The sequence below is a fragment of the Schistocerca piceifrons genome, chromosome 10, assembly GCF_021461385.2.
Source record: "Schistocerca piceifrons isolate TAMUIC-IGC-003096 chromosome 10, iqSchPice1.1, whole genome shotgun sequence".
In the NCBI taxonomy this organism is placed as follows: domain Eukaryota; kingdom Metazoa; phylum Arthropoda; class Insecta; order Orthoptera; family Acrididae; genus Schistocerca; species Schistocerca piceifrons.
The window spans coordinates 146287886-146301469 of NC_060147.1; the positions used below are offsets into that span (position 1 = coordinate 146287886).

Genomic DNA, 13584 nt, shown 5'->3' on the forward strand with positions numbered 1-13584 from the left:
GACGTGCTGTCTTCGTTCCTTCAAAACCTCGACACCTTCCCTCCCATCTACTTCGAGTGATCCTCCTCGACCCAGCGTGCCACATAATGCGACTCCCAGTCCTAACCTCTCGACACGAGGATCGTATCCTTGTGAGAGATCCGGGTGCAAAACCTGCCCGATCCGTCTACCCGGCACTTCCTATTCCAGCCCTGTCGCAGGCTTATCCTATCCCGTCTAGGGATAGACCACCGGTGAAAGCAGCCATCTCATTTAACAGCTCTTCTGCAATCATTACACAGCTTTTTATGTTGCTACGACTACCGACCAGCTGTCCACACGACTACCGACCAGCTGTCCACCGGGATGAACGGCCGCCACCGAATTGGCAGAGAGCAAAGCAGATCACCCTGTGGCACATCACGCAGCTGAACGTAACGTGTGTGATTTCAAACGGCTGCTTCACTACTCGAACCGTGTGGTTCCCTCACTCCGTCACCAGCTTTTCTGAACTGTGCAGTCGGGACATATCCTTACGACACATTCTCTGCTTCCGTAATTATTCTGGCCTCGAGGTATGATAACGTACTGTCCCCACACCCTCCAGCCGACAGTTTCCACCTCCTCTGTTCTATCGTCTCCTCCTCATTCTCGTTTCCCACCCTGTTTGTTTGCTCACCCTCTACCAGTGCACCTGCCCGTTTTTCCCCCACTCCTCTCCTTTTTCGCTCCTTTTTCCCCCTCTCCTTGTCCCACAACCTCCTGACACTGTGCTTGTTGGCATTCTAGACCCTGCACACTCCATCAGACAGCATTTATCTCTACCCCACCTGTACACTACTGTCCCCTTCCTCGCTCCCTCCAGATTGCTGCTTGCGTACCACGTGATAGCTGCATACGAGCCCGAGATGCTGGAGTTGACAATCGTGCACACGAGGTGTGGTTGCTTGTGTGTACGAATAGTGTACATTTCTCTTTCGCTAAGGAAGGCTGTTTCCAAAAGCTTCATTTAAGTGTCTTTTAATTATGCCTGTCAGCAACTTAAATATCTTCTTTAAGATATATAGCAATTTATATTTTTCTATCTTGTCGATATTCTTACACGGAGTTTCCATTGTTCGATTCCATCTACCGTTACACATTCAAAGTCTTTTAATTCCCGTCGTGCGGCCGTAAGCACGTTTGAAATCTGTTCTCACGAATGCCCTTCTACGTGCCGTATATGATACTACTGCTGTCTGTGTATGTGCGTATCACTGCCTGTGACTTCTGTCACCTCAGTGTAATGCTTCTTGCTACATATGTTACTCGGAAGACCACAAAGGTAAAATTACAGAAACCTGTCCTCACACGGAGGCTTACAAACAGTCGTTCTTCGTGTGGACTGTAGGGAATAGTAAAACTCTGGGTAGGATGGGATGTGCTTTCAGGTCTCTTGCCAATTGGGAAAAACATTTGTTCCTGGAATATGTAGTATTTCTAGTGTGGAGCTGAGAACTGTTAACACAGCCATACATTTTATTAAAATACCGTCTGTCGAGTGTTTCAATTTGCAGTGACTCGATGAGCATCACCAGCTCACTGGCAGGCACCAATCTCGTGACCTCGCAATCTCTGCTCTGCGTTATCTTCTCTGCGATCTCAGTCGTACTGCCCGCTCGGTCGCCACAGTGGTACACGCAGCACATTCCGTTCCGTACGGTGGCTTGCCGAGTATAGATGCGGAAGCGGGTTTCAAAATTGTAAAACGCACAGAGATGGGGACGGTAGCTCTGTGGTAAAATGGCAGACTGAGGATCTGTAAGTTCGGATTACTGTAGGATTTTTTATTGTTCACTTATTGCTCTTTTCATCTCCGGTAATGTGAACATAAAAAATGTTGAACCTCACCGTAGTTCAGAGTCCTCCCGTAACGGGCCGTGCCTCACAAAGCGGTAGGTTGCACAACCCGAGCTCCCGGCCAGTGACTCTTTACGTCGAGATGTACCGACTGACGAGGCGAATTCTCTGCAGGATGGCGAAACTGAGAAACTACTGCGGAGCTCGAGAGCCTTGCACCGACAGGTGGCGGGGCTGCGGTCCTTCCTGGAAAGCGTCCTGTCCGACGAGGCGGGAGGAGGACGTGTGGATCTGCCCGACTGTCCCGAAATGGAGGAGCCTTCGGTTAGGCAGGTGAGTACAAGATGAATATATTTTGGTGGCAATAAGGCGGTAGGGAGAGTGGGGGGGATATTGTGGGTAACTTTGGCAGGTTTAGACCCTAGTTTACTTGGTTGTATTACGAATTTCTTTATTTGTGAGAGTGGTTCAAAATGTGAGATAATGAGTCCTTCGTGAGAAAAGGTTTATTTGAGAAATCGAGAAGTTGCACACGGCTAATGAGACACAGTTAAGCCTCAGGTTTCCTCAGTGAACCGATCTGCCGTAACTGGCACGAATAAAAGCGGGATCCGGGTCTAGGAGCCACCTGAAGACAGCTTCACGAGTGTCGGCATCCGTCCCGAAGTGGTGAGCGAGTAGATGCTTCTCTAAACAGTCGGAGGTGGAAATTGCTGGGATGCGGGCCCGGGATGCACAGTGTGTGTACCGATGCAGATTGCCAAAAGTGCCGAACCGAATCACCTGTATCGGAGGTCGTACGCGGTTGAGTATTGTTACGGGACCACGTGACACCGGTAAAAGTAATCTCGGTCATTCCTTTAGTAGCTTACTGCAGCTTTTTCAGTGTCTGTAGCATTTGTGGATTCTACACGTGTGAGCAAATCTACCGGTAGTATGATCCAGATGTTACAGTATCTTGCCATTTTGAACATCTTGCGGAGGAAGGGGGAGAGTCTCTGTAACACTGATGTTTTCTGTGTCTCTCGTATCAGGCACCTCAGTTTTCTTCCCTGTGGTAATGCGCTGTAGGAACAGAACTCCCTCCACCTGGAACCGCATTTCTCATCAGATAGTTACTGTCATACCCAGTCAGAACACATCTGCTGTAGTCCAGTGTGTTATGTGTAAATCCCACTACACAGCCAGTGGAGACGTGAGGTTTTGTGTGATCTGCCTGCCACAAATGCTACAGTAGACCCAGATTGACTCCTCGACATTGCACATGATATTGCCTGAGGTGAAACATCTCACCCACCCTGACCTTTGCTCGTCTTACATATTTGTTCTTTATTAAAATCCTGGCCCCAAAGCCACATCCATTTTTGACATTTTACTCACACTGTAAACTTCAATTAGTTTTCAAGGAATTGCAGTTTCTCGCATCCGTATTGAAGTGCACTGGTAAAGCTACCTCTTTGGTGTTCAAAAACTTTGGTCGTCTGTTCTATCTAGCCTGGAAATTAATTTTTTGGAGCTTTCGTTACTTTACTTATTGAACCACCTTGTATTTGTTTATCCCTGAGAAATCATAAACATTACATTAATTGTTACTGGATATTTAAGGGAAACTTAAGAATTTGATAAATGGAAGTGCTTTAACCCGAAACGGAGTAGTAGTTTGCTAATGTTTTTATATGCCCAGGCACAGCTAGTCTAACAGACATTTGAGATTTAATTATGACGACAGGTATTTGGTCTGACGTAAGGTACTGGAATACGAGTGCACTCGTGTCAATGTGGCATGTGACAGTAATGTAACTAGTCTGGCTGCATCCGTCTTAGCTGATCTCAGTTCGGTCAAATAGTGGGATGTCGGAGATGTAACAAACGCGAGCATTCAGTCAGTTCTCACCATTTGCAGATCTGTGCTCGTGCCGTGTCAGACATCGCAACAGGTACGAATAATTGCACAAGTCTAAATATCACATGCTGTGGACTGGTGTTTCAAAGCATAAAGGCAAGTGGACGTCTTTGAGCGTGTGGTGACAGTATTTTCTGCCCAGTTGAGAAGCCATCCAAAACTACACTAGTTGGTGACGATTTTCTGATATGGTATTGGAATATGTTTGAGAAGAATAAGGGGTAATTTTTTTAATGGAATTTAGGGCTTGATGTCATTTACCACCAATGATTCATCACAAATGATATTTATAGGACAGCTAAGTTCTTATGGTAGATTAGGAAGTGACATGCCAGGATAACCTTTGAGGGCACAGCCTGTTGTGTATGTAAACAATTCATAGTCTGAGAGAGTGATGATGGGATACGTTGCTGCATTCACTCTTTACAACAGTCCATGTAATTATTCTTGTTTACTTACCTGTATTAAGTAACTAAGATCTTAGAATAAGATTTAAAGAAAGTGATGAAAGTCAGTTAATGTACTAGGATGGGTTATTGTTCTTACTATCTCAGATACTATCATTGTCGGAGAGCTGCAAATACTTGGCACAACGAATGAAGATTTCTGCTGGCAGTTGTATTTCTATCTGTAGGTCAACAATATTTTCTAGTGTGAAGTATGTAGTTGAAATGTGCTTCTAGGTTCAAACGACCTTTGTAACTTATCCGATGGGAACATTTTAATAAGTGAAGTGCAGAGATAATCCTTAGAATGTGCTTTTTTAATGACTGATTTTATTTTTGGTCATAATTACCATAGAATTGGATACAGTTCTGCCAATAATGGAAGTTTCCTGAAGCCAGCGCAGAAGTCAGTGCTGTTCTGGCAATTCGCCTCGCGCTGTTCTGTTTTGCCCCACAAGTCATCTTCCGTTACCGGCATAACACGGAAGTCGGATGCCACCGAGTGAGAGCTGTGCAAAGGAACAGTGTTTGGTGATGACCTTCAGTCTCTGAAGTTATGCTGTGGTGCCATTTGAAGTGCACGGCCTGACATTGTTGTGCTGCCGAGAAGCATTTCCCTTTCCCTTTTGCACTCTGGTCAGTTGTCACACTGTAGTTCACAGCTTTGTGACGTGCCGCTCCACGGTCGAGGAAATTGGCAGGGGTAAGACCGTTCGTGTCCTGAGACACTGATACCGAGACTTTTCCAGCTGGATATTACCTTGAGTTTCTTTTCGTGGCAAGAGCCTACGTATCGACATTCCACGGACTGACGTTTTATCTTCAGTTTCTATAGGTGTACTAGTGTTCCGTCTCTAGTCATAACTGAAGGCAGAAAGGCATCGCCTCCATTCGTTTTATGTGAGAAGACATCCCGCTAACTTCAGAGATTGTGCACTTTTATTTCCGGTACCATTCGCAGATCTTCTTACAATAGAGCAAAGCGGCAGTGTGACCTCCGTATCATAGTGAAATGCCAGTTATACTCAGTTCTTCACAGAGAGCTACAAATGTAGTCCCGAATGGGTCTGTCGACATTTTGCTCGCACAATTCAGTGGTTGCATCATTGAATGTCAAACTCCCGTCTGTCACACGAGACGGACATTCCTACCTTGCCGTATTCGAACTTACTGCGAGGACGACAGTGTCTTCACGTGGATGCAGTTTCCACAGACAGCCCCAAACAAATTTTGTCGGGCTCGACACTTCTGTCAAGAATTTGGTGACGGCACGCCACTCGAATTGCATCGACTGACTGACCGTCCGTGTAGGGTTCGATTCGATTTTAATGATTGCCCTGCCAACTAACATATCATATCCGTGACACTCTCTCTCCTATTATGCGAAAATATAAAACGAGGTACCCTTCTGTGAACTTTCTCGATGTCCCTCGCCGGTCCTATTTTGTGAAGATCCCACACTGTACAAGAAATAATCCTGTAGAGGACACAGTTGTAATGTAGGCAGTCTTATAGCAATGTTCTAAGTGTTTCATCAGCAGAACAGTTTTCAGTTTGCCTTCTCCACAATATCTTCTATGCGAAGAGTGCAATTCGTGTTTACAGTAATTGTAATCCCTAAGTATTTAATAGAATCGGCAACCTTTAATTTTGTATTATTTATTGTGTAACCGAAATTTAACATTCTTTTTAGTACAATTTCGGGTGATGTCTTATACTTACCACCAACTTTCAACATGTATTTTGTCCAACACATGGAGGGTAGATTGACACAGTCACCGACTGTAATTGTACGAGTCGTCTACTCATTCTAAATGACTCAAATTTTCCTTGAGCCCGTTGACAACATTGTTATCTGAATCGGGGTTCATTAAAGGAATCAATTATTAATTTATTATGGTTTGTCAAGTACTAACTCTTACCAACTACTACTTCAAATTCACTGAAAGAGAAATTACTTTTACCTGCAGCGACAAACGTGCCACCACTCACCACTGACAAAATTTAGTCTGTCCATTCTGAACACCATTAGCTCCTTGTTAAAATCTTCAGCTGAACTTATCTGCAGCTGTTGCCAGCTTTTGGTACTTACAACTATTTCAGCTCCAGTGTTTTCTATTATCACATGTAGCTCTGGTTCTTTCCCAAGGCAGCTGCAACAATACAAGTATAATCCTGTTGTTTCCTAGACCTACCCTCATCCTGTGTTTGTGACTCACACCCTTTGAGACTGAAGCTGTGTTTGTTCTTTGCCGAGACCCCTAACTTAAATAATGACCAGTTGACACCGCACATCCACCACTACCCGGGTAGCTGCCTCTTGTGTGTAAGGGATGCACAATCTGTTAGCAGATCCCGACACCTCTGCTCTCTGTGCTGCATACTTGCAGCACTGTCTACCCCTCAGCTCGGCTCCATACACGGTGTGCAGTCGGCCCTGTCAACGGTGCTACAGATGGCGAGCTTCACCTTCATCCTGCAAGCCATACTACTTGTGTATATCACAAAAGTACATTATTTTCTTAATATTGATGGGACTGTTGGCTTGCTTGCTTCCTTACTTCACGATACCTAAACTGTTGCACAACATTATACAAAAATTGTCATACAGAGATTTTTTCATTCCTGTTCCTGATGAAGATTGGCTGACTTCTGGGAGTGTTTAGTCTTATTGGGCTTACATTTTTCCTTTCCTTCGTTTTGTGATGTTTTTACAATTGCATTAATCCAACACAGGGTGTATCCACCCCGGGAAAAACCCAGGAATTTTTTTATCCCGGAGAAAACCTGGAAAAACTTGGGAATTTAGTAGAATTCTGGGAATTTTTCATTGTTCTAGTCTTTAGTTACTTTTGTCATTTTTACTGGTGAGAACTGATAAAATGCAAAATGTGAAAAACTTTAGGACAAAGACTATGAAATACTTCGTAACAGGAAATTGCTTCACACTAGCACGATGCCACAACTGTTTACATTAAGTTTGTTTTGAGCAGTTGCCAGCAGGCTCGTGCGCATGCACAGTTGAGTTGCGTACAAGCAGTGCCTTCTCCCACTTATGGCTACTTGAAGTGGGGCTGCAGCAGTAGCAGGAAGCAGTCATGCTACACAGAAAAATTTTTCTGGCACACCCGAGCTGCCAGTTTCACGTGCGCACAGAGCAGTCTGGATTTAGTGGGGACGGGGATAGTTACCCGTGTTTACATTTAGTGATTTTGCTGTTTCCTGATATCCTATTTCCTCTTCATTTACAGTTCACGTGTCAAATGAAAGCAAAATGGATTTCTGTAGCCTGGAGCTGTCAAGTAGATTAAAATACATACACATAATAATTGAAAGCTAAAATATGTTGTTTGTTTTCTGATTTTCTTTTATTTCCACGTTTTTTCTGATTTTCTTTTATTTCCACATTTTTCTGATTTTCTTTTATTTCCACATTTTTGGCAGTCGAGCATTAATTGCCTTGTACAACAATGACGTTACTTGTCGGTTTGCTAAGTAAATGTGGCATTTATTAATCTTTTCCACAGGTGCAGTTAATTTATGAGAAACAAAGTATTTCATTCCACACTATTGGCCAGTTTCAACTGTTCACTGAATTACAAGTGCACATTTTCATCTTCTGGCACGTATGGCATTATGCCATAATTAAGAATCAAATGTGAGACAATACAGTACTGGTACTGAAAGAAAATTTGCATCCTGAAAAGTGCACTGAAAAGCTTAATATCAGGTTGGGGCCTACTTCAATGTGAATCTGGATATATGAATGTGTCCTTTAAGCCAAATTATGTATTTTAGTATGGTTTATCAAATTCCTATGCTCTTTTTTTATGATGTCATGTAAGATCTCTTAATGCTCAATGTGTACAAACATATGGGCTTTCTAAGTCATCGTAGCTACCTACGCGCAGTAATGCATGTTCTCTGGCACTCCCTGGCAGCTGCTGAATCGAACCCATGTCTAGGAGGTCGTGGGAAAATATTGTGAATGCATTATTTTCAAAGAAATTTTCTTTTACCTGAGATGAACTATGTTATATGTAAGAATGTGCAATGGATTTCTTATATCACAGAGTGTTTGACTCTCATTTAAAGCTTAAAACATTCAGGACCAGCTACTCAGAATAATTTTGAGCCCAGAAGACCAGACATTAATGTCTTGTTTAAAATTTTACTGGCACATTTTTGTGATGTATCTTAAAGTGTAAGACACACAAAAAAACCAATATTATATGTGAAAGCTTAGCTACACTAAGTACATTAATTCAAACCATTAACTTTTCCTATTTGTGCATCCACACTACATAAGTGATGTTGCTATTGGCTGACTACATCACGTGTGCTATACTCTATCTGCTGTGATTGGCTTACAATAGCTCATGGCAATTCTGTTTTAGTGCTTCGGAAACAAACTTGCTGTGTTTTGTGGAATTTGAATTTATACTTTTGTGATGGGAAAATATGCAGCGTACATGTTGCTGCATACCAAAGATCTTTCCAAAACACACATTCCCCTCTCCCCTTGCTGAGTTTTGTTTTCTAAAGTGCCAGGAAGTTCTCGCTGGTGTATAAAACCTTGGAAAAAGTGTATTTTCACCTTGGAAGAAGGGTATTTTGATGTGGGGGTGGGAGTGCATTTTTATCCAGGAAAATTCCAGGCATTTTTTTTTCTTTCTTTTCTTTCCCTTTTTTTTTTCAGAGTATACACCCTGTAATATTTCGTGATAACTTTTGTATTTGTGCCATTGTCAACGTATGTCTAGTGCTTTACCACATTGCTGAAAATTGTTTTGTTTGATATTTTATTTTCTGTATTTACAATTATAATGTAGTGTGATATGTGATAAGTCATTTAATGCTTTCAGATGTTGGCTCCAATTAGACATATTGCAGAGAAAAGAGAAGAACTGAAAGTTCATGAGAAATACCCCGATGCCTTCTTACCAGATCACGTCCTGGCATCACTGGATAAGTGTGTGCGAATGCTGTCCAATAAGACAAATGATCAGCAATGCTAGATCTTTTGTGGAGCTGCATAGATCTTTTGCAACGTGAGTGGTTAGATATGTAGGTGTGCTACATACGGAAAGTTGTTACACGAGATTGATATCTTGCATAACTACTCTCCAAATTTAGCAGCTGTATCCAGCCGATCGTGCAGTGAAAGATCTACGCAGCTCGACAAAACATTCGTCGTGCATTTCTCCACGTTTTTTAAAATAAGAGCAAAAAACCTCCATTATGGTTATTTATCATATGTATGTTGCTTTATGATCTCCAAAGAGAATGTTAACTTTTAAAAGTGAATTATGGAGTTTCTCCGTAGCTGCCAGTTAACAGCATAAAATCTAAACCAAAAAAAAGCCTTACCCGAGAAACTGAGATAAAATGTGGCCGTGCTCTGTTTTTTGTTTAGCCATATGTTTTGTGCGTGTGCATGTCTTTGCTACTTTATTGATTTGGTATTTATTTGATTAGTAAAGATGACTTTTGCATAAGGAGGTTTGCTTTGTCTTTCCTCTTTGTCTGGCATGTCTCCCTCCTCCTGAAAACAAAGCCCTGACCTGTCACATAAGTTGACAGAACATCACGAAAGAGTTATTACGGCCTTCACGCAAACTAAAAAGGTGTGTAAATACGGAGGATCATTTTGAAAGCGGGTTTGTGGCGTAGCAAAGTATGTCTTTCCTTAATATTTTTAACAATGGAAGAAATTAGGAAGAGGGTTTTGTGTGATTGAGAACTGTGATAGGTTCTTCTTTTAATACAAGAGTAAATGGATACACGAGTGACAGAGGGCTTTGAGTACGTTACAGAATGTCACAACTGTTTAAGAAATAATAGTGACTGTCATTTTGAAAGTGAGCTCTGACCTGGGAATTGGAGCAGCGTAGTCAGATATTAAAAAGCTCTGAAGAGGGTCCCGCCAGAAGTTACTTGACGGGTTTGGAGGCCGACCTGGTAGCCGTCACGAAAGTGAGTGTGTACCAGTTTTGAACCCTTGACAAGCGGCCAGTGTAACACAGTGTTAAATGCTACAGCCACAAAGTTAAGTGCTTGAGGAAGGTACTTTGCCTGTAGACTCAAAGAAACACACTTCAAATGCTTGCGAGGAATGTTAGTCAGAGTGTGTTGCAGGTGAGAAGAATTGTAAATGATAAATGGGACATTCTGAACTGAAACAAAAATTAGTTACACTAGTATTTTGAGGACTGCTCAATGCATCTAATTTCCAGTAACTACAATGAGTATCTTTGTAAAAAGTTCTTCTTATTAGCAGGAGAACCAGATTAAATAGCTGTTAAACAAATATGAGATTGTGTACATCTGTAAAGTTGTGGTTTCTTAAATGTATGTTGATTGAGTGTAGTGCAGCATGTTAGGATCTTTATTAGTAAATGCAGTGCCGATGTGAAGTGTCATTGTGAGGTGGGTGGATTATCTGCATTCTAAGAGATGGTGAGCCATTTATTAAAAATTGAATTAGCTTCTTGCTGATGTAGTCACTAGCAGTTAGTTTAGCATTTGTCTTTACAGAGAAATGGAGGTGGTTTCAACATTTTCAAAATATTTGAAAGATTTATACTTTCACTACTGCCAGTGAATACGCGATCCGAGACAGCTCTGTCGTAACTAATCCTGCGAGCCACTAGTGTCGGAGGTTAATTCTGTGCTACCGACTCCCACAGAGTTCTGAATACTGAGATGATCCTCTCCCCTTCCCTGCCTCCCTCCACTTAATCTCAGTTAAGTTGAGGATTTTGTGCCTCTTATTTCTCCTTCCATGGTTGATGGGTCACACACTATACCAACAGGTATCAGGAAGGTACTCTCATTTTTCTTTATATGTCCTTCCCTTACTGATTGAAGCATCAAATCAATTCATCTTTCCTAGAATGAAACTTACCTTTATTCAGCATCTCTTCCATTTCTCTGTGTGTTACGTTATTCTAGTTAGCAATTTATAAATTTGACATGTCAGAGTGATCATTCAGTGCTGTTGTGTAAATATGTTTGACCTTCGGTAGTGTAATGATACTGTTTTAATGGAAATGTACGATTTTCATCTTATCTTATGACATGCACGATGAAATGGGAGTACAAATACATAATTGTAATATGAATTTTTTGACCCACCACATTTGAAAAGGAAACAAAATGTGTTGGGGTGAAACATAGAGCACAGTCAAGAAAGAGCAATTAAACTTTTAAAACTATTAACAGGTTAGTGCCCAACTGTGATAAGTCCAGCTGATGACAGTGGTTATTCCAGCCCCCTCGACAGTTTGCTGGTGCATGCTACAGTAATGTCAAGGTGCCCAAATAGTCTCATTTATGACGAGAATCCTCAAAGCTTTTGTGACACTTTGACTGATTGGAGTCTGCTCAGTTTGAACCAGTCCTCACACAGTAGTTTAGACACTGGTGGGTATATTTCTCCTCATATGAGGTTCTGCAAACATATTCAACTAGATGCACTATTGCTATAATGAGTTGCAGTTGTTCTGGCAGTGTGTTCCTGATAGATGTTCGCCTAGACGTGGTAATTAGGTTCAAATGAAAGTGTGCAACATGAAGTAACTTGGGTGTTTTGGGAATTATTTTGTATTGACTGATTTTTGAAGGACATCTGGAGTTGGATTGCTGATCTGTTATGAATGTGGAAACAGGAGACTTCAGTTTTGATGACACTAAGCCATAAATGCCATTCTTATTTGAAGCTGCAAAATCATTGGTTGAAGGTGTGATAATGTTTGACAAAACATTTATCTGACATGCCTATATCAGCAGCATAGCAATTTTTTATTTACGTTCATATATATAATCATTGTTGGCATAACAGATCCGTGTATAATCCATTTTTAGTTTACATAGTATTTTTGGCCTTATAGTTGCTGTAGTCATGTTACTCATTCCAACAGATGTAAGCTCAATAAAATCCCAGTACTCTATCAGAATCTGCCCTTATCCTTTGATCACTTTTTTTTTCTACATGGTCGTTTTCTATTCTATTGCAAGTCAGGAGGGCTCACTTTCATTATACAGTCTTTCAGTACACTCCTGCAAATTCTACAGTTAACAGTGTTTCTTTATCTGCACACCATACATTAACACATTTAGTATCCTCAGTTATGTCCTATCCCTTGTTTGCACTTTACTATAACCATTTGCTATAAATATCCTTGTATCTCTCTTTAAAACATTCTGAAGTTATTTGGTAACTGCAAATTCCAAACAAGCTTTACCACTGACTTCCCATGTCATTCTTTGTACACTTGCACCTTTTTCTTTCATCAGCTTGCTGGAATATTTCATTAATTATCCATGTAATTTCACCTCTACCTTTACGATAGTGTTTCAGTGCTCGCACGCATAGCCTCCACTATCTTCTCGTCAGTTATATTCTGCTGCTACTTCATCCATAAAATAGATACCATACATCCTCTCATTTTTTCTTAAATGTGCTCTTTCCTTTATCCTTTTAATTGTTACTTACATCTATGTACAATGAAATATCAGTACACAGACACGTGCTTACCTCAATTGTCGAGATGCTAACGACACACCTATATTTCGATCAACAGTGCTTGGTTTCAAAAAAATATGATCAGCTTCATTTTAGAAATCATTAGTTATGGGTGGATGTTTACAAAACACAGAATGTTTAAATAAAAATAGTATATATAATTTATTAAACATTTTATTTACAAAACATTGTTTAACCAGTTTCCTTAGTTACAGGATAGATGAGTATAAAGTCTTTTTTTAGTTTTTAAACTCTGGTAATGTCATAATCAAACATAAAAATATATTTTTTTATCCATGGTTCTTACACATTCTTTTTTAAAGGAAGCTGACTGAATGGGACAATTTAGTTTGTATGAAAGGATGTTGTTCCCTAACAGATATAAGTTTCTTCCAACTGCATTTCTGCCACAAAGGTTTCCAGCTGCCCTGAGCTGAAACACTAACTAGAGTAACCTGAGCAGATACACAATATTTACATGTACCATACGTAATATTAACTAAAACTATAACTACACACACACACACACACACACAAATCAAAACACAAAATTCTAATCTCTGACCCTGAAGATGTCAAAACATCATTAAAGTCAGAAGCATTTGTGCCAGTTGCATACCAGTTCCAAGGGGTACCACTGAATGTTTCAACACAACCTACAAATGGATACATAATTCATAGAAAATATTATTGACTAAGAGATTCATTTACTCACTTCAGCTGTACAGAAGGGGAGTACCATTCCATTCAGGAATGTCTACAATAAAAATAATGATAATAATAGTGTGTGCAGAGAGAATCCATTTCACAAGATCCATACAGTAATGTAGCCAGTAAGTCACATACTATCTGCTTTTCGTATATTTTTGGTAATTAGCATCTTCTGTCTT

At 40.8% G+C, this 13584-nt stretch overlaps 1 protein-coding gene across 4 annotated transcripts in view; it reads left to right on the plus strand.

The window, feature by feature from the left end:
• Positions 1 to 9668, plus strand: part of LOC124719018 — a 50860-nt gene extending 41192 nt beyond the window's left edge. For all 4 annotated transcript variants that reach the window (XM_047244686.1, XM_047244687.1, XM_047244684.1 and 1 more), the window contains 2 exons: positions 1993 to 2151; positions 9033 to 9668. In XM_047244686.1, the coding sequence (XP_047100642.1) occupies positions 1993 to 2151; positions 9033 to 9185 (312 nt within the window). In that variant the 3' untranslated portion in view covers positions 9186 to 9668. The remainder of the gene's footprint in view (positions 1 to 1992; positions 2152 to 9032) is intronic.
• The last annotated feature ends 3916 nt before the right edge of the window (positions 9669 to 13584 follow it).